General features: G+C 41.7%; 3 protein-coding genes across 3 annotated transcripts in view; 1 reads left to right on the plus strand and 2 right to left on the minus strand.

Annotated features, from left to right (window-relative positions):
• The window catches only part of LIN7A (lin-7 homolog A, crumbs cell polarity complex component), a 316,647-nt gene that overhangs the window by 213,052 nt on the left and 82,240 nt on the right, over positions 1-21,355 (plus strand). The window lies entirely within an intron of this gene.
• MYF5 (myogenic factor 5) lies at positions 5,611-7,635 on the minus strand. Its single transcript, NM_001290842.1, is given in 3 exon segments — positions 5,611-5,801; positions 6,209-6,284; positions 7,135-7,635. Coding segments are annotated over 3 exon segments (768 nt in total).
• MYF6 (myogenic factor 6) lies at positions 15,505-16,859 on the minus strand. The gene is made up of 3 exons (NM_001290960.1): positions 16,303-16,859; positions 15,920-16,010; positions 15,505-15,704 (listed from the first exon to the last, which is right to left on the minus strand). The coding sequence occupies exons 1-3, from the start codon at positions 16,819-16,821 to the stop codon at positions 15,586-15,588; spliced, it is 729 nt and encodes a 242-aa protein (NP_001277889.1). The 5' UTR covers positions 16,822-16,859; the 3' UTR covers positions 15,505-15,585.

A 21,355-nucleotide genomic window follows, 5' to 3' on the forward strand; every position in this document is an offset into this window, starting at 1 on the left:
ATCAGGGTCTTTTCCAGTGAGTTAGCTCTTTGCATCAGGTGGCCAAAGTATTGGAGCTTAAGCTTCAGCATCAGTCCTTCCAGTGAATACTCAGGGTTGATTTCCTTTTAGGATTGACTGGTTTGATCTCCTTGCAGTCCAAGGGACTCTCAAGAGTCTTCTCCAGCACCTGTTTGAAAGCATCAATTCTTCAGTGCTCAGCCTTCTTTATGGCCCAATTCACATCTGTACATGACTCCTGGAAAAACCACAGCTTTGACTATATGGATCTTTGTCGTCAAAATGATGTCTCTTCTTTTTAATACCCTGTCTTAGGCTTGTCATTGCTTTTCTTCCAAGACTGCAGTACGTAGTCAAAGATCAAAGAATGACGTTATGCAAGATTCTTTGTTTTAGTTAACAAAGCTCCTACTCATACTTTTTTTAAAAAAAAAGATTTTTGTTGGCACCAAACTTTTAAAGCATGATCACCAGCAGATATTTAGGCATTTTTCAATCCATATATTTAATAATGTTTTCAGCAGTATATCACTCTACATCATAGGTCTGATTTCTGTTGCCTTGACTTTATTTTTAGGCAGGATCTCCTCTACTGGAGTGACATGGAAGCTTCAGCCTAGAGAAAAAAACTCTCATATTATTTCCCTAGCAAAAATAGAACTTTCCCCCTACAGTTCCAGCAAATATTTCAGGACTGACACTTACTGAACAACTTGGTCACACATCCATTCATGGAATAATCGTATGGTCAAGGACACACTCATGGTCAGGCTCACGAGATACAATCAATCCCACCTGAACCATGTGGCCTGAGGAGAGGAAAGGGACAGTCCCCAAGGACAGACTTGCATGCTGTCTCCAGAAATGAGGGATCCAGGGAAGTTATGGGGGACAGGTTAAAGTCTTATGATATTCCTGGATCAAAATAGCCATAGTTTGGATTGAGGGGAGAGATTTGAGAGGTATTTAAGGAGAATAATTTTACAGGATTTTGTAATGAATTAGACAAGAGGTAAGGGAGATTGCTCCTTGGAAGGAAAGTTATGACCAACTTAGATAGCATATTCAAAAGCAGAGACATTACTTTGCCAACAAAAGTCCGTCTAGTCAAGGCTATGGTTCTTCCAGTGGTCATGTATGGATGTGAGAGTTGGACTGTGAAGAAAGCTGAGTGCCAAAGAATTGATGGTTTTGAACTGTGGTGTTGGAGAAGACTCTTGAGAGTCCCTTGGACTGCAAGGAGATCCAACCAGTCCATTCTAAAGGAGATCAGTCCCTGTGTTCTTTGGAAGGAATGATGCTAAAGCTGAAACTCCAGTACTTTGGCCATCTCATGCGAAGAGTTGACTCATTGGAAAAGACTCTGATGCTGGGAGGGATTGGGGGCAGGAGGAGAAAGGGATGACAGAGGATGAGATGGCTGGATGGCATCACCAACTCGATGGACATGAGTCTGGGTGAACTCCAGGAGTTGGTGATGGACAGGGAGGCCTGGCGTGCTGCGATTCATGAGGTCGCAAAGAGTCAGACACGACTGAGTGACTGAACTGAACTGAACTGAAGGGAGATTGAAATATCAGGAGTATGTCCTAAGTTCCATGTTTGTATAACTGGTGATATCTGTCATTCACTGAGAGAATGACAGGGCACCAGGTTAAGATGTAGAGACAGAGTAGAACAGCATGAGCTTAATTTGGAATATGTTTACCTGGAGGTAACATTGAGACATTCAAGAGATATTAAGAATCTAAAGATCAGTTGGGTATGTAGTTGGATATACAGGTCTAAAGATCAGGGAAGACATCAGGGCTGGAGGATAAGCTTGCCCAGGGTTGGAACAGTCTAATTATTTTGAAGGTTGTAATGACGATGGAAAATGATAGAGGCAGAGCCAGATTCCCATCAGTAGAATGGGAGAATGGTAACAAAATTGTGACTGCAAGTATATCCTAGTCATTATGGTAGATTAAATATGGACACAGATTCATTACTACTTCATCTATTGAAAGTGGAGTTTAGTTTGCTTCTCAGTGATTCTTGGTTGACTTTAGTAACTTTCTTGACCAGAAGAATGCAATAGACATAATTTTCTGGGACTTTCCATGCTAGATCATAAGGTGCCTTGTGATTTCCACCTGAGCCTCCTAGAGTATGTTGTATGAAGAGGCCCAAATAGAGTGTTCTTGGGAAAACATTAAAATCCATAAGCCTCTATTTCTTTATTTGCATAGTAATACACACTCAGTAATTTTTAGTTGCTGGTTTATCATTAGTGTTCGCTTAATCTGTAATGAAGGGAATTAAGTAGCATAAAAGGAGGTAAGATTTGGCTCTCCCTTTACAATGGATTATTTTTATAAGATTTTAATACTATAACAATTTTAGTGACAACCATTAGTGTTATCATAAGCTATCATCGTGGCAAGTAAAATTAAAAGGAGAGCAATATGTTAATAATTTTAGATCCAGTTTAGACTTTGCATTAAATTTTAGATCCTTTGCTCAGCAAATGTGCTGTGTGAAACAATTAAATCATTAGTCCACTAAAATCAAACCAGAATTCTTAAAGAAATAAATTTGATGTTCTGTGCTTTTTGTGACAGTGTGGGAATATTCAGTGGTGATATTTTCAGGGATACTTTGCCATTTGAGCAGGGCTTTTCTGAAGTTACAAATAGCTGTACTCTAATACCATTCCCAGAAATACCACCTCTGAAAGTCAGAGAATTGAATTACTTCATTAATCTAGTAACTGTTGTAACCTCAAATAGAGAATTTCAGGAAATACCACTCTCAGATTAGGAATGCCACCTTAAAGAAGAATTTAGGGCTATAATAGAGCCAATAATTTTATTTGACTTGCATTTTTCAGATGAAAAAAAAAGTAGGAGCAATCAAGACACCTTGATCTATATAACAGCTTGCTTCCAAATAGTACTTCCCAATTTCCATAACCTCACTGGACTCAGTTTTCCTATGTAGCCCAGTGAACTTGCCTTTCTTAGGCATAAGGAGAAAGGAATCTCTTTTGACTCTCATTTCCAGAGAACCCCCTCCCAATCAGACTACAAATGGGAAAGGGAATATTTTCCTTGTTTTCCTATAAATTGACTGTTAGTGGCATGTTTTCCAGCAGCGGAGGTGGGTCTGATGTAGTCTTAGTGGCAGCCCACCTGTTCACTCCAAGGAATTTGTAAGATGGCAAAATCCTGTCCTTACTTGAATATTTTGTCGCTATCACTGTTTCTCTGCTCTTCTCCCCTACTTTATTGGAGAAGGGAAGATTTTTCTGGGTCTGGATTACTGTAACAAACTCCCAAAGGCCCTTGTCAAAAAGTATATATGACTGGATGTGATGTGTGTTGTGCTGAGCTGTTTACTGAGCAGATACCAGCCTTCACTGTTAGTCCACTGGAAATGAGATTAATTAAGCAAAGCTATCATGGAAAGTATTGTCTTTAATCATACATTGATCACCATCTGTATTGAATCCAGAGCACTGAAAAACTAAATACTTTGAGGCATTATTATATTAATTGAGAATATCAAGTACATTTGCAAGCAACTGGGGTTTGGTAGTAAAATTAATTTTTATTCACTTGAATTAAAAATTACATAGCTTTTCTGCTTACTTTTTAAAAATGCAACAATATGGTCATGCGTTTTAAAATTGAACTTAAAAAAAAGTCTTTAGATAGTTCCTTTTTTTCTAGTTCTACTTGGAACAACAAACTTCCAATTTCTTCATAGAAGTAAGAGACACTGTTTAACAGAAGTGAATCACTCAAACTGAAGTTGAAATTATATGTGAATCTTTATAATGCCCTCTTGGATTCTTTCTACTTCAAATCCTCACATTATCAAATCATGGATAAAGAAAGACTTATCTGTGTGCTAAAAGTCAGCATCCCGTATCAGGGCATGCTGCTAACAGAGTGGCAGTGGCTACAGCATTTTTTGAACCCATCCTGTCTTCTCTCCTTTTCTTTATGGAATAATGTCTATTCTTTTAACTCTGGTGACTGGACGAGCAGGAGAAAAAGCATATCAAAAATAAGGGCAAACCTTCCTGAGAACAGTACAACTGCCAAACTCCAGCAGAGCTCATATGCTTTGGCTGATGAATACATGTAACTGCAAACCCTTAGATATTTTGAACCGATTAGAGGAGAAGACAATTATCTTTATCTGCTCTCTATGAACAACCAACTCAGATGCTTCAATGATATTTCCTTTTCATCTCTCTCAAAGGTAATAAATCTTGTGAGAATTCTTCCAATGATTGACTACCTAATTTTCCACTTAATTGTTGTATTTTCATCTCAATTTCTAAAGGAGATTTATAAGTGATAAACAAAAAGGTACATGTCCATCATGCACACACAACACAGAATCATAAAATATAATTAATAAAATAAAAAAGGCTGTGAAAAGGAAGAAGGTAATTTAGAGTCTGCTTCACTTTACTATACATTGTGTAAATTTTCTTATGCCAGCACTTTAGTGATAGGAAAAAACAGCTCGATACCTTTAAATATTTTATTGGCAATAGTAATATACTAATGTATCAAGGTATTTTCAGGAAAATAGATATATATCACCTTAACTCATGATTTCTAATATACTATAGATATTATAATGATGTAATGTTGCACATTCTTTTTGTTTAAAAATCTGTTATTGTCCTGAATACCTTCTACCTTTGCTCCACATACACACAACTTTATGTTATATGATACAACATTAAGATAAAAGAAAAATTTTGGTTAGCAGACACCTTTGAAAGATGCTTGAAGTAGAAATGTGGTCTTTTCATCTGTGACACCAGCAGGGCCTGAGCTGAGTCCGCGAGATGCGATTCAGATTTATCTACAAAACCCACTGTTTCAGTACTTTCAGCCCCGCCTTAAAGACACCATATTCCATTAGGAATATGAAATAGGAATAGAAAAAGACTGCCAATTCCATTAGGGGGTTCTTTTAACAAAATCATAAACCAGAATATTTCCTCACTTAAACAATTTTATTTATGGTGGAGTTTCCAAAAATCTCTTATATCTTGAAATCATCCACAAAGTACTATTTTGTGCTTAGATTAAAAATGTATTTCTTATAAGAAAATGTTAAAATATATACCATTAGGCAGTATTGTTATATTTTATTTAACACAATATAAATCAAAAGATTAAAGAGAAAAGCAAGACAGTTAAATATATTTAAAACTCCCTATAACTGATTTACATCTATTCTAATGTTTTAAAGAAAAAAAAAAGCACTAAACATCAGAGGTAATATTTTGATAAGCAATATTTATAAAAATATATAAGTTAAGCATTGCAACAAACTACCTTTGATGAACGGCCCCTATAAGAAATAATATCATTGGAACTATATATCTAAAGCAAAGATGAAGGAAAAGAAGAAAAAAAGAAAGTATAAATTGCAATAATGACTTTTTAAATACACTTTCTTATAAAGTGGCAAGATACTATTTACAAATTTACAACAGAAAAGAAATGTTTATTTACAGGTTGTCTTGCTTTGGGGTTTTTGGTACCTCCTTCCTCCTGTGTAATAGGCCTTCTGGCAGAACTGATCTAGATTTTTAGTTCATAGCACATGATAGATAAGCCTGGAACTAGAGGCCCCTGGAGTTGCAGGTTGAGAATCGGTGCTGGCAACTGGGGAGAGAGAGGCTGGATCCTGGAGAGGCAATCCAGGTTGCTCTGAGTTGGTGATCCGATCCACTATGCTGGATAAGCAATCCAAGCTGGATAAGGAGCTTTTATCCGTGGCATATACTAAGGACACAAGGAGAAAACCATTAAAAAAAAAAAAAAAAATCCTTGCTTATGCTGCCGCTTAAACTGCAGGTCAGCTCCTTCGAAACCCAAAGGTCAGGTAGTCACAGAAAGCCTGGTAGAAATTTGCAACAAATATCTAGCAATTCATGGGGATGAAGTTGGGGAGTGGAGAAGCACCTGGGTAATATTTCAAGCAAAAGCTCACGTCTGTGTGTATACGCATGGATGTATCTGTTAGGAGGATTTTGAGCAGAAGATGTGTGTTTATTTTGCCCTGCCCAAACCCCCATAAATACCATTCTGTTCTCTTCCCAGTACTGCATGGAAGAACAGACTCTACTTTGATAGGCTAAATTCTGAAGTTGAACTGGTCTTTAAACTCCTCTGAAGTCATGGGTTCTTACCATTTGGTACATCAGGACAGTAGACGCTGTCAAAACTGCTGCTCTTTCTGGACCAGATAGGGCTGTTACATTCAGGCTATAATAAAAGACACAGAAGAAGGCGTTTGTTTTCAGGTCTTGGCAAAAGGTGCTCCAATCTCGGGTGAGGCAGTGCTTGCCCACCAGCTCCATAAACTGACCACTCTCAATCACCTTTATTGCCTTGATTTAGGAAGGGCTAGCCTCACCAATCGCAAGGGCACTGAGGTCAATCTCTGTGCTTGGAGAAGAGGAGAGAGGCAGCAGAAAGAAGAGGGTGGAATTCAGCAGCAGTGTACACTGGGTTAACCATGCAAAATGGATTGGAGTAGAAGGAAGCCACACCAATTCAGAGAGAGAACACTTTCCCAAGGCAGAAACACATTAAAACCTGGCAGCGTTGGAGCAAACGCCCTCTGAAAAGAATGCATGAACATCTTTCAGCCAGGCATCAGCAGAGTAGGGGCTGGGGCCATGCAGGCATTTCTTTCTGTTTCTCCCTTCAGTTACAAACGGTGGGACAGTGGAGGCCTCAGACAGTTGCCTTTAGATGTTAGTGTATGTCAAGGTCCACTGGTAGTATACACTGGAAATAAACTGAGTAATGGAGAAAACATCTGACTGATCATTCACAGCCAGCTATCTCAAGTGACAACCTGCTCCTTCAGTGTGCACCTAGAGTAGGTAGGAAGTCAGGACAAAATCCTGTTCAACAGCTGTGTGCTGGCATCTGTCTAAATGTGGCATCTCTCTTCTCATCTAGATGTGGTGAGCCCCACCCCGCCCCCCAATAGCCAACTATCCACCAGTAATCACTGAATATCTGGTTGCTACACCTGGTCTAAATGAGATGTAAGGATTTTTATAAAAGTTGGGAAGGTCCTAGCAGGTACAGAGCCATCTCTTACCATGCCATCAGAGCAACTTGAGGTGGGGCTGGTGGGCTCAGAGCAGCTCTGCCCCGGCAGGCTATAGTAGTTTTCCACCTGTTCCCTTAGCAGCTCCTGCAGACTCTCAATGTAGCGAATGGCATTCCTGAGGATCTCCACCTTGGGCAGCCTCTGGTTAGGGTTGGTCGTGGTGCATCGCTTGAGCGTGTCGAAAGCCTGGTTGACCTTCTTCAGGCGTCTCCGCTCACGCATGGTGGCCGCCTTCCGCCGATCCATGGTGGTGGACTTCCTCTTGCATGCTTTGCAGGCCCACATGAGGCAGTGGCCGGCCTGGTGGTGGCCCGTGGGTGCTCGCACGTGCTCGTCCTCGTCTGAGCCTTGCAGGTCTGCCTTGTGAGCCCCGAAAGCAGCCACTCGCGGCTCAAACTCGTCCCCGAACTCGCCCTCGGGGGATGGGATGCAGGAACCGTCGTAGAAGTACTCAGAGGGCGAGAACTGGCAGCCGTCCATCATGTCCATCGTCTGCAGAGAGGCAGGGGGTGGGCCTGGACAGCAGAGAGATAGATAGGGGAGAAACCGGAGCCTGGCGCCGCTGAGGGCAGGGAAATCCCGGGCCGAGCTCCCTGGTCGGTATCTCTGGTAATTAACAAGGGCAGACGCCTGGCGGCCTGGGTCTGCCGCGCTGGGGCTGGGGCTCTTTATATATTCTTGGGGGAGGGAGGCCGGCCCCTGTGGCCCCGCACTATTAGCATATCCCACCGCAACCCCCGCCAGGGCTGTCTGGGCAAACCTCCGCCTTTTCTCTAGAGACAGTTTGCTGTTTACTGCCCCTTTTGACGCTAATGGTTTTACTGCGTTTCTGCTGGGGCGGAGGTGATGGCTCCCCAATCCGCTTACTTGCACTCTTTAGATTACCTAAACCAAGGGACACTTAGAGGGTGTCACAGACAAAAGCAACGAAGGAAATCCAACTTCGTACAATTGCTCTCACATTTAAAAAGAAAATCGGTAAATACAGCTACCCATTTCAGTTGACACCAAAAGCGGACCCGTGTTCCCAATATGAGACATGAGGGACCAACTTTATTTTCAGGTATTTCTCTTTTTCGTGAACTTTAGTTGTGTCAGGAATTTTTTCAGCCAGTAGGCCAAATAACAGTTGCTAAAAACTTCAAGTGGCACTTTCAATAATGAAGTGGCTCTAGATTTTTTTTTTTTTAATCTGATTTGTTTCTCTTCAGATTGCCATTATGTAGGCTCTGTGTTATTGGGGGTAACCTGGCAGGTTCCTTTTCTCCAAAAACAGCTTGCTCTGAGTTTTCTCTCTGCTCATCTGAATGGCGTGGGCACAGGAGGGCCAGGTGACCAGGAACACACCTGGCTTCCTCTCCTTCCCGCTTATGCGCCTGTTTGCTGAGTGCCTCCTCCTGTGATGGACCTGAGCAGGCGGAAGATCCACCCTGACCGCGTCTCTAAGATTTGTATTCTAAGAAACCAGGTTTTAGATGATGAACTCCTTCCCAGGGGCTCGTCTCCCTTCTCCCTCTTTCTGCCCCGCCCTGTCATTTCCACAGTCTAAACAGCCAAGCTGGGCTTCGGGGTCGCTAATTTTCTGCTTTCAGGCAAACTAACACCGTTACAGATGCGTCCCAGCTGCCGGCAGGGCAATCTTTCTTGGCTCGTGTAAAATTTCCAACTCCTTCGACCGGAGTAACTTCACACACTTTGGCGACAAAAGCCTTACAGAAAAGCAATCACAGCAGGGTCTTTGAAACTTCATGGCTAGAAGGCGGGAGGGGAGGGCTTCCATTTAAGTGACAATGACCCTATTAATCAGCTTTTGTCAATCCTCCTCCACCCTGGCTTAACTCACTATCAAAATCACTTGCGGTAGGGGGTGGGGAGAGGATAGTTTTTATATATGGGAAAAAACTATTACTTCAAGGTCTACACAAATAGACTTGAATATTCTGAGGTTTTGGACCAGGCTTGTGGACTCATTAAAAGAAGCGAGTTCGCACCTTGATCTTGGGTCACAGTCCAGTAAACTGTTGTGACTCTGAATTAACAGGGGCTGAGGGGCCTTCCTTTCTATTACATTTTTCTAAAATTATTTCCTGAAAGCAACCCTGGCAGGCAGATTCCCCCATCTTCAGGGGCCAAAGAAGTATTAACTTTCAAAAGGGTGAAATATGCTCTCCAAAGTGAAGGCCCCAAAAAATCAGGGGTAGGAGAATGTCAGTCACTGAAGTTTGCTACAAACGTGCCTGCCGCTGTCCCCTTTCCCAAGTTCTGTCATCTCCAAGACAAAGACTCTACCTCCACCACCACCATCACCACCCCACCCCTTGAAAATCTGGCTCCTTTTCATACCAATGGACAGCTTAATTGGGCAGTGGGAATTCATCTGCACCTTATTTTTAGAACTGTTAACAAGTAGATGCCTTTGAAATGAATAGGTACCCAGGGCTACACCAGATAAAAGAATTGAGTTCCTAAAGGACCCATCCAGGGGAGTGGAAACATTCCAAAGTGTGCACGTTGCCACCTCAGAAGCACAGTAGTGGGTAGATATTCTCATCCAGAAATTCTCAGCCAGGGACCACAGGTTCTGGTCAGCAGCGATAGTAGCACTTTCTTTAGCTCTGTAGTCCAGACTGTCACACACTGGCCAAAGCAAATCAGACCTGTGTGCAAATTGAAGATTCGGGCACAAATAAATTTGCTCCTTCAAGTTTAAGTGGAAGATAGAAGTTATGCTTCTGGCTTGTCTTTCAGGCGATTTCTTTCCACAAGGCACCTAATGTGCTTTTCCCCAAAGTTGTTAAGCGTGGGATATTTGTAAGCAAACAATTAGGAAGAGTTTTCTCTTGAGAAGTACTGTTCCCAGCGCTTGCTATGTATGCACTCAGTTATGGCTTCTAACAATTCTGTGGCAACTGTAACTGGACCCATTATTAAAAGAAGGTAGCCAAGCTCGGGGAGTAAGTCATTTGCCCCAGGTCACTCAGAATTGGAAACTAGGCATCGCTTCTGGAGGGCTTGAGCTCCTAGAGGTGAATTTCATTTGTTTCCTTCTCCAATCAGTTCGGGCTCCGTGCGCGCCGTTAGCGCTCCAGAGCAGACACTCGCAAACGCAGGTCCGGGGAGCTTTCCCTCCGCTCCCGGCCTGAGAAGACGCTGTCACTCAGGAGGCCCTGTCAGGAACCAGAGGTTAAGGCTGTCTTTGGTAAGGTGATCTCAAAACAAATTTACCAGAGTGCCGCGGGCCAGTGGAACTAAAGAAGCCGAGAAAACACAAGCGCCCGGCGGCTTAATGGAACTTGGTGCGGGGGGGAACAGGGTCCAGGGTTGAGGACCCTTGGGACCTAAGCGCTGAAAAGAGGATCTCAGAGCACCAAAGTTAAAAACCGAGACAAAACTTTGAGACCTCTGTCAGGGGCTAGAGGAGAAAGAGATTTAAAAAAAAAAAATGGGAAGCAGGCTACAAAGAAGGTAGGAAGCCAATGCGTTCAGAGATGCCTGGGCCCCCCAAATAAGGAGATAACCCCCCTGTTCTTTTCCCAGGAGAGACCATGGGAGGGGAAAATGGGAAACTGAGTAAGAGAAAAACAGTTTTTTGGGTTTTTTTTGAGGGGGGAAAATTGAACAGAGAAGTATAAAAAAAAAAGTTAAAATTGACTTTTTAAAAAAGGTCTTTTCCATTGCTCTTCTACTCAAGAGAAGAGGGTGGCCTCTTCTCAAAATCAGACCATATTGGCTTTTGCTTCTCATAGAAAAGACTGAAAATACAATCTGTTTTACCCTATTTCTCCAGGGATGTGGATGTCTTCCATGATCCACCACTGACTCTGCTAGGAAAATATCACAGTAGGCAGAAGATGAGAGGAAAAGTCAGTCCAGCTGGGTCATATAAATAAATGCTCGCTAAGATTCTGATGAAGCAGATATAATGGTTTTTAAATTTTTGAGTTATTTTACATTCTGAAGCAAAATAAACACATACTTTTCTTACAATTTAGACTTACGAGCAGGTTTTAATTGCAAAGACCTTTAAGTAATCATCAACTTTTTTTTTTTTTGAGAGCCTATTTTAGTTTGAGCATTATGGCAACAATCCTAGTGTTGATGGACAGACCACACCAGCAAAATGATGCTCAGAGCTTCCTTTTCTAGTAAAAGTTGCCCACCCTAGGAATTCTGCATGATTGAAAATTCTCCGTGTTTCTCTCAGCAGGAGAAATTAAATATACATAGGAAGATAAGTTCATTTCAATTCACTTCTGCCCCTACCTGAGACCTTATCAACTCCTGGATAATGGAAGTTGTTCTTGAAATTTTGCTCATTATATTTGACATAACAATGTGCTGAACAATTTCAAACCACTATTAGTTCCGGGAACCAGGCACACCTAAGTAAACACATTAGTACCTGCCAAAGCTGCTGGAAGAATTTGTGGAGAAGACAGCTGAGGAAGACATCGGCCTCTGCCTAGTTCGAAGACTCCCAGGAGAGATCAAAGGCCTAAGTAAGGACTTTAAGCAGCCTTGAGAGTAGAGAAAGTAGGCAGTCTTTGCAGCATTGTCTTTGTTCCAGCACATGGCATAGGCATTCCATCTCACAGGCTGACTCTGAACTAGGCTTGCAAAAAATTGCTTTTTCAGAATGAAACCTCTAGGAAGGAGGGTCATCTTTTGTAGCACTGCTGACTCTAAGGGAGTGGCTGGAGGAGTCTGTTGGAGAAATGCCTTGATAGCTTGGCTCTTTAAGGAAATGTCATGTTATCGCTAATTTACAAATGCATTAGATTTGGAGATGGGATATTCATAGTTTGAACTAAAATTTTTTAAAATATTTTTTCCAGATAAGGTGTTGTAGGAGCAAAGTTTTGAGATGAATAAAGGGGACAAAATATTACTAAGAGAAGAGCACAGATGGGTAAATTCTAACTTTGAATTTAAATGTCTTAATAAGGGTGAAGGTCACTATAGCAACCCAAGACTTCTGTACCAATCTCAAGAGGAGTTGGGATCACTGATTTTTAGCATCATACCTCCACCCCCAAATCATATGAAAGAGTCTGAAAAAAAAAAAAAAGAGTCCTTTAGACAAAGGGTATTTCCACTATTTTCAGGCTTGAAATTCAATGATCCAGGTGTGATGATTAAAGTTAGTTTAAGAAAGCTAACATTTGATGTTCTACAGATTATTTCTTTGGTAACATACAAGAGAAAATCACTTGTTATTTTATACTTAATAACCTCTGAAATGAGGCTCCAGTTTAAATCTCAAATTGCTTATCTTTACTGAGTTATTAACATCTTGATTTTCTGTTTCCACAGCCCTGTTTGTTTTGGCTTTGGCCTTAGTCAAGATTACCATCATTAATATCAAATAAAAACATTTTAATTGCAAACACACCAAGGATTCACTGGGAAGCCTACCATGTCAGTTGTAGCAGTGGAGGTCACATGAAGTCTTTGGGAAATATTTGCTCTATTTAATGAAGAGACTTTCTATGGGCAAACTTATTCCAAACAATTTCTCAGGTTACTCAACTAAGAAAGATAAAGAGGATTTGGTTTGCAAAGACCAAATAAAATCTATCAGCAAGTAAAGTCCATGAATTGATAAAAAACATTCTGCTGCTGAGCAGCTTATAACACAAATCTTATTATAAATATATGTGCAATTATAAAGTTAAATGAGTTTACCTGCTCGGTTATGATATCTTATTTCAGTTGAGGCATGAATCTGATTTTCTAAAATATAGAGGTGTGTGTATGTGTGCATGTATATATATATATGTATATATCCCATATATATATATTAGGAAATCACTATTGATTCTCAGAAAAAATCACAGATACATAAAAAGCATGATTAAGAGGTATACATACAATCAAGACATTTTCATTCACATGTATTCAGATTAGATAATTTGCAATGCTTGACCACATACATTTTAATTAAATGACTTCTCTAATTTGGAGTTTACTAGCTAATTACTCTCGAGAAAGAGCTTTTGAAAAACAGTTGTCAAATTCAGTCCAATTATCCTACAGACCATAAATGTATCTTCTCCTTTCTCAAGGCTTCTCTTTCATGATACATAAACGATTAAGGGAGGAAGTTGGAAGCCATTGTTGTGGACTGGCTCAAAATCCTGTCTCTCTGCCAGAGAGAGGAAGACTCTCTCTCTGCTCCAAAGTATCCTTTTCTCATAATAAGAAATAACAGCAGGACTTCTCTCACAGATCTTTGTAGGATTATATGAGTTAATAGGTAAAGTGTTAGGAATGGCTCATTCATCTGGCTGTTGGTCTCATTGTTATTAATACTCTCCCAGCCAGAGCCTGAAAAGTTAGACAACTAAATCTGAAGGAACTGGGACTTTTAGTGGAAGAAAAGCTGCTCACTTTTCATTAGTGACTAGATGGTAAATCTAGTCACTAATGAAACATAAAAACAGCTAACATTTAATGTTTATTTTGTGTCCCATTTTGGTTAAAGACTTCACAGTGAACCTTCACAACCCCAGGAATTATATAATGAGGAAACAGGACAAAGAGGAGCAGCAACGATTCAATCCAGTTATCAGCCCACAGACGTTCAGCAGTTTGCCTCCACTCACCCTCCCACCTGCTGCGTTCACACTTTTGCGAGGGATCATATGTCCAGATCAGTTTCCTCTATGTAGCTTTCTACATTTTAAGAGTATTTTAGGAGAAACGAATTATTCATGCGCCCAGAAATTTGCGTAACTGTTATAGGCAGGCAGAGGCCTTTTGAAATGCTGAAAGGGCAAGATACTGCTTCTCGCCTGCAGGGGGCGCGGTCTGTGGCGGCATCTGGGACTTGAGTGGTGGGCGTCAGGTCCAGGCTGGGGCATTGGGTAGCAAGGTTGGGCTAGGGGATGCTGGGTTCGATTTGATTTTTCACATTTTTGAACTGGACAGTAGCTGTGGAGAAAAAGAGGAAAGGAAGCAGTTAAGGGAGGAGGGGGAGGGAGTGAAAGTGCCATCTACAGAAGGAGAGAGAGAAGTAGCGATTCCAAAGCAATGATTTGCCCTCCTCCTAGGCTTTGCTTCCCACCGCGATTCTTGGTGGTCGCTTCTTCCTGAGGTTACAGGGTAAACAAACCTGGCACACGTTGTAAAACCCTCACCGTGAGGGGCTCCTGGGGCTTCAGGCCTCTCTGGGGCTTCGCTGTTTAGTCCAGCTAAGAGGTTTCATGTGTGCTGTGGTCTTTTGCCCTCAGCCAGTTAACCCTTACCTCTCTGGAGGCAACCTTCCATCAAAGACGCCTACCCTACCTCAGGAGACAGATCGTCCCCCTTCTTTTATCTTTCTATTTGGAAAACAAACCCAAACCACAAGAGGCCTAGAGGATATTCCAGTCTTCAAGCCACCAGTCTAGTTCAAGAAAACCAGGCAGGGACCAGAGACCTTGCTTGGAGGCCAGGGCAGTCCTTGGTACACCATGTGAATGCTTCCTCAGGAAGGGCGCTGCCTGTAGCGTCAAAGAGGGAAAGTAACTGGGGCAAAATTAGCTGAATTTTTTTTTTTTTTTGGTGTGTGTGGTTATTTCTTGTAAGGATGAGACTTTCTTGGATTGAAGGATTCAGTTATTAATTTTGATAAAGTAAATCTCACCCAGATCTCCAGGTAAAGGGCTCTGTGTTTTAACTAAAAGAAGAAACGGGATGTTGATAAAAGGGAAAAGGACGGATTCCTTCCAAATGGTCTTCACTTCTAACCACAAATGTGAGATCTACATGAGACAAAAAAATGAAAAGTTTAATTCAGGCACAGGAAAACAACTCATTTTCCTCCTTTTAAATCGACCCATAGGTCAAATAAATGGGTTTGGGTGGTGTCTAAATTAAAATGTGGTTCACCTTTATTTATGCCCTCTAAACATATTTTTTTTCAGTTGAATCAAATTAGACCAACTTTTGTTCATATAGAAACTTATATTTTAATATTACAATACCAGGATCCTCGCACATTTTATATACAATATGTCACTCCACATTTAAAATATATTTCTTAGGTTTACATAAAAAATGAAAGTACTAATGTTATTTACAAAAATACATTCAATACCACTAACATTTAGATGCAACGTTCCCACTTTGCTTTAAACAGGAATGAACTTCTTCTGAACATGGCACAAAAGGATCACCATAATAAAAGTAAATATGTTACAAAACCAACCAAACACAAAGTAAAACCGCTGATCTAAGCCACTCGCGGTTCCCAAGATACAAGCCCAAAGCCGAAAGGCTTTTTCATCCGAGCGTGCACAGCAGTTTCCAAAAAGTTTCTTTGTGAATATGTCTCCTTCCCTATCATAAACTCCTGGGTCTGGCTTCCTAAATATTAACGTAACGTGATCTAAAGGATTAGGCGAAGCAGGGAGGGTGGGATCTTCCTGCTCCGTGGAGAACGTCCGGACCACTGAGTTACTTCTCCACCACCTCCTCCACGCAGGGGAGTTTGTGTTCCTCCGAGGAAATGCTGTCCACGATGGAAGAGAGGCATCGAAGGCTACTCGAGGCCGATGAATCAATGCTTGTCCCTCCTGGGAGCAGAAAATACACAGACACATAAACATACTTCCCATGGAAGGAAGGCAGCTCTGCTCCCCGCGCGAGGCGCGGTCCCCGCGTTGGGAGCGCCAGCTCGCAGGGCACATCCCGGTTCCCGCTCGGCTCCGAGCATTGTTTTCTGCCCCCACAGAACTTCCCAGCCCCCTCCCGGGAGTTTCTCTAGTAGCCCTGTGCCCTTTTACTTTACCTTCCTTGGCAGTTATCACGAGCCCCCTGGAATGATCCGAAACACTTGGCCACTGGGAGCTGCAGGTGCGCAGGAAATCCGCACCCTCAAGCTGGAGGAAAACCGAGGCAGCAGATTAGTCAAGAAACATGGGTTCCGGGGGTGGGTTAGGGGGCCGTTGGTGGGGGTGTCTCCCCTGTTTCCTCAGGCCGGGTACGAATTTCCTGCCTCTTGCAGGCACCCCGTGTTCACGGGTCACCGGGGGTTCATTAGAGAGGGAGCGGGAGGGGAGGGCGAGGAAGGGGGCCGGGAACGGAGACCGAGCAGCTGGAGGTTAAGGCCCCGAGGAAGGCACCTAATCAGCCTATCCATTCCCCGGCCCCGGCGGCAGCATCTGGGCTCACATTTTCTTGCTTGGGTCTGTAGCTGAAGGGGTCCACCCCTAACTCCTGCATTTTGTCCTGCTGATCCAGCCGGTGCAGCAGGTCCTGCAACCGCTCGATGTAGTTAATGGCGCTCCGCAGAATCTCCACCTTGGGCAGCCTCTGGTTGGGGTTGGCCACAGTCCGTCGCTTCAGTGCCTCGAAGGCCTCGTTGATTTTCTTGAGCCGCCGCCTCTCGCGCAGGGTGGCGGCCTTCCGCCGGTCGGTTGGGGCAGATTTTCTCTTGCAGGTCTTGCAAGCCCAGATCAGACATTGGCCGGGACAGTGGGGAGGCTGCAGGCCTGGGGGCGCCAGGACATGTTCCTCTCCACTGCTGTCGCTCCCGGCTTCTGGGGGCATTTGGTCCTGGCAGGGCGACAGGGTACCATCACTCCCTGGATACAGAGGAGAGCCCTCTGCTACTTCTAAGGGCTGCAGGGTAACATTTTCCCCGTCCAAGTAAAAGAAATAGGAGCCAGTTTCAAAAAGGTCCATCATCATGTTCTCTTCCTTGGCCTCTGACTTGGTCTGAACAGGGTGATGGGCTCAAAAACTCAGAAGGTTCTGGGTGGTTACCCAGATGGCATTTAATTAGTGCGGTGACATAAGTCGCCCCAGCTTTATATATAGTAGCTCCTGAAACTCAATCCAACTTTTAGCTGTCATGGAGCATCAGTCTCTCAATGTGATTACAGCCAGTGCTCTCTAGAACATCTAGTTTGAAAGAAAACTGAGAACTGTCACCTTCAGAATGATGTGACAACCTATATGCAGGACAGGTTAAAACAAAATACATAGACTCCTAAATTTAAACAAAGTATCGAACACTTCAATTGGGGACACTTTAGAGACCAACCTGCTTACAGGACAAATTCAAAACAACTGGGGATTAACACTGCACTGTTCCCCTCCCCCAGGCTCATCTGAATTCTAAGTATAGACCCATGATGAAAGATTTCAAAGGCAATAGCCATTGCTCCAAAATAGCTTGGTTAATATTTGCAGAGTGGTTCAGCTCTTTTCTCTCTCCTGCCTCTCAAAAAGATGCTATTCCTGTGATAAAACCATTACAGTCCTTCCAAGGTTATACATGACTTTCAGGCTTCTGCCTCCATAGCAGCAGGTAAATCTCTTTCCTCTCTTTTACTAAGGTTGTATGACAGTTTGGGAGCTGGAAGGGGTGGCTAGAGGGTGCTCAGATTCCTTCCTTGGCTATCTTTTTCTGGAGGGTGGCAACGTAAGATCTGAATTCCATACCCCTCCATGGTGGACCAGTAGTACCTATAAGGTAAGGGGTGGGACTGAGGATGGGGATGCAATGAATGTAATAATGTCTCTTGAGTAATAGTTTTAGTGGAAATAAGACTCATAGCTATTTGATATTCCAGGATTCAGTGTGGCACTTTAAGTTTCCTCTGTTAAGGCTCCTATTCTACACTGTGTGCTCACGGCTTTTTCATTCGCTTTCTTGGCACCGTTTGATGCCAGATAAGTCGTTTCATGGGATTCAGCTGAGAAAGGTAGCAGCGAAGACACAAACCAAGGACGAGTGTGTTTACCTGCAGCTTGCCTGTGGTTCAGCGCACACAAGTATGGTGGTTGGGGAGGTAGTACAAGAGAAGGGTGAAGTGCAAGGCCCCTAAGTTGCGAAGAAGTCCCTTCAAGTCCTCGCTAAGTTAATTTCTGTTTCTGTGTGCCTAGGTAATACTAGGTTTCGATTTCTCTTAAGACAACAATGGTTGCCTTATGGAATTTTGGGGACAATTCAATTAATTGATCCCATGAGTGTGAAGCATATAACCTTACATTAGCTGGTTGATGAACATTAGTTATCATGGAAAGCATAAGGCTATGTCAAGGCTAAGACCGTTTCTTATGAAGGAAATGAAAGCACAGCTGTAGCAGATAATTTTTCCTCCTATTGAAATTGTTTTATTTTGTTATACCCTTTCCTTTTCTCTTCCCTTTCCTTTCTTTTCCAGAGCTCTGGAAGACTCTTTCCAACTATAAATTGCCTTTGGGATGACAGTCACCTCTGGTTTTGGCCATTAGAGTCAGTGCCTAAAAAACCAGATGGAAACATAATATCTTCTTCTTCTACCCCAAGCAGTGATAATTATAGGCTACGCTCAATATGATTTCTTTTTTTAAAATGAATAGGCTGAAAACAATGTCCTTGGACTCAATGGTCAGACAATGTAGAAACTAGTTACATTTTTGAGTTAAGTCGCTTACTCCATAAGATAAATCTTCATTATTTTCTGATCAAGTCATAGACCTGAGATGTTAAGTTTTGCCATTTTGTGCTGTTTTTACATTTTTGTTATTGTGCAGCTGTATATTCCTTATGAAGTATGCGAACCATTTTTCAGTTTTTAAAAAAGTAGGAAGTACAGGGAATAATAAGAATCTAATACTTTTGTGCAGTTTCTCCTATTTCTGCCAGTCCCCTGGTTGCTAATATCAGCAGTAGCGACTACAGATTGGAGGCTCCAAGAATTCATGGAATAGCCTTGAATATATTATGGAAAATAACCCTGTGCTCTTAACTTCACTCTGTGCTGCATCTTCTAATGAGAAGGCAATTTGAAAAGTCATTTTAAGCAGTAAAATTATATAGCATTATTGCTAAGATTATTAAGAAAATGATATCTGAAATTCATTTCTTCAACATTTTTGAGTAACTGAGTGCCAGATAGTGTCTTGGGTGCCAAGAATAAAGCAGTGAAAAATGATCCCTTTTCTTATGGAGATGGAATCTAGAAGGGTGAGTGAGACTGACTAAGCAATTTAAAAAATGGGAGAAATAGCACTTGAATTGGGGTGTAGAAGGCCTAGATCACAATTACTTTGGGCCTCTGAGAACTTAGTCAACCCTAATATCTCAAATTCTCAGTTTTTCACCCATAAAGTACATAATGACAAAGATATCATATTCTCAAAGGTCATGATAAAGTTTTTAAAAATGCAGTCACTTCAAAAATGTTGCATACCCAAAAAGAAAAGTATTTTAATTACTGCAATTAGGTTTACAGAAAAAATGAGGTTAGAAAAATATTGCTTCTCAGAATTTTGTTGCTTGGATGATAGAAGTAACGTGTAAGGTGATAACGATTCTCAGACTCACCTCTGATTTTAAGACGTTTCGGGCAGATCTGAGACAGTCTATGCATTATGAACCTGCTAAAGAATATGGAAGTGCACTTTCTCCTTTATTTTTCCCTTATTTAAATATCACCACTGGAGAAACAGTGAGTTCAAAACATAGACAGAGAAGATTCTAGGAAGAAGAGGAAAAAGCTTTGGGGTGCTAATCAAGAGCAACTTCCCAGATAGGCGTGGCATTTCTTTGTGTGAATTCAGCTATCACTACTGAATTGTCATTTCTTATTAAATTACAAAACCCCTTTAACAACATTCTCTAGAATTCAGGCCAATAATATTAGTCTTGTTATTCACCTTGTTCAAACAGATTTTTCCCTTTTTTGTTGTTTTGAGGGCTGATGTAGGGATGGGAAGAGAGAAAAAAGGAAATGCCAACTTGGGAAATAACCATTTTTTATTAGATTAGGTAATGGGAAAATACACAGTGATTCCAAACAACTAACTAGTGAACTCTTGGAACTCAAACTGTTTACAGAATGTGAGATGCCTGTAATTGCAATTATATTATTTCTCAGTACAACATGGGAGACACAGATCTTGACAAGTGGTCAAAACGGGTTTATCCTCCAAGCTTTAGATAGTTCAAGTGCATTTTTTAATTATGAAAAGAGTAACTAATAAGAGAATAATAAAATTAAATATCAATAAGTCACTTCAGGGGCCTAGAGTTCATAACGAAATGTGAAAGTAAGTTAGTGATAGAATTGAGAGTTTTCAAATAGTTTTCAAATTATTCTTACTTCATGCTTAGTTATTTGTAAACGCATTTTCTTCCCATCATCTCCACAAAATCTTGAATATGTCCAGCTTTTCCTCTCTGTGAAAAAGTGTAGGAGGAAAAGGATTATAGTTAGTCCAGCCAACAGTGGGTTTCCGCTGTGAGCCTTTGGGAAGGTGTTGTATCTGGTGGCAAAGCAGAGTCTTGGATAAGTCAGAAACTAAGTTCTAGCCATTCATAATTATACATTCCAGGCTTATTTTAAAAGAGATCAAATGGCATATACAATACATACATCATAGATTTGTTGTTAGCATAAAATGGAAAAATATATGTTGAGTCCATATTATTGAGTGGGCACTCAAAAATGTTAATTTCCTTCCTTCCCAATTCATACGGCTTCTGATTGAAATAGCCAAAGGGAATTAATTGAAGTATGCAGATCTGTTAAGACAGATGTTTAGGATAAATTTAGGGATTTATTTGTGTTAATTGTGTAACAGAAGTGAAAATATTAGCACTAGTATTAGTTGCTCAGTTGTGTCCAACTCTTGGTGACCCCATGGACTGGAGCCAGCCAGGCTCCTCCGTCCATGGGTTCTCCAGGCAAGAATCCTGGAGTGGGTTGCTGTTTCCTTCACCAGGGGATCTTCCTGACCCAGGGATCCAACCCAGGTCTCCTGTATTGCTGGCAGATATTTTACCGTCTGAGCCACCATGGAATATTAGCACTAGGGACTCCAGTAATTGTGTTTTGTGTATTTATGCCCTCAACAAATTTCTGTTTACTAGGGGGACAGACTCTAATTTAAAAAAAAATTACACAAGTGACTAGGAAATTGGAGGAAGAGAATGTGGTTTCTTGTGAGTGTGTAACAATGAACAATCTGTCACGAATGGATGGAATGGTCTGGGAAGTTCCTAAGATGTTGGGTTGGTATTTCTAGGGAGCAGATTTGAAGATTTTTAACAGACCTGACGATTAGGGTAGTGGTGACCGTAGGAGGAAGTTCAGGGAAGAAGTAGACACAGCATGTCAGGAACTGATGAAGAGGTTTTCGTGGGCTATACCTAGGGACTTTGGCTAGATTGTTGCATTTGTTGCTCAGTGACTAAACCCTGTCAGACTCCTGGCGACCCCCTGGCCTATCA

This window comes from Bubalus bubalis, chromosome 4 (assembly GCF_019923935.1).
Source record: "Bubalus bubalis isolate 160015118507 breed Murrah chromosome 4, NDDB_SH_1, whole genome shotgun sequence".
NCBI classification, from domain to species: Eukaryota; Metazoa; Chordata; class Mammalia; order Artiodactyla; family Bovidae; genus Bubalus; species Bubalus bubalis.

What these genes read in the sequence shown, in the direction of transcription:
- MYF6 (NM_001290960.1), bottom strand. Translation starts at nt 16,821, where the DNA reads ATGATGATGGACCTTTTTGAAACTGGCTCCTATTTCTTTTACTTGGAC. An exon ending in ACAGACCCAAGCAAGAAAAT is followed by an intron (nt 16,011 to 16,302) that starts GTGAGCCCAGAT and finishes GTTTTCCTCCAG; the next exon opens with CTTGAGGGTGCGGATTTCCT. An exon ending in CGTGATAACTGCCAAGGAAG is followed by an intron (nt 15,705 to 15,919) that starts GTAAAGTAAAAG and finishes TTCTGCTCCCAG; the next exon opens with GAGGGACAAGCATTGATTCA.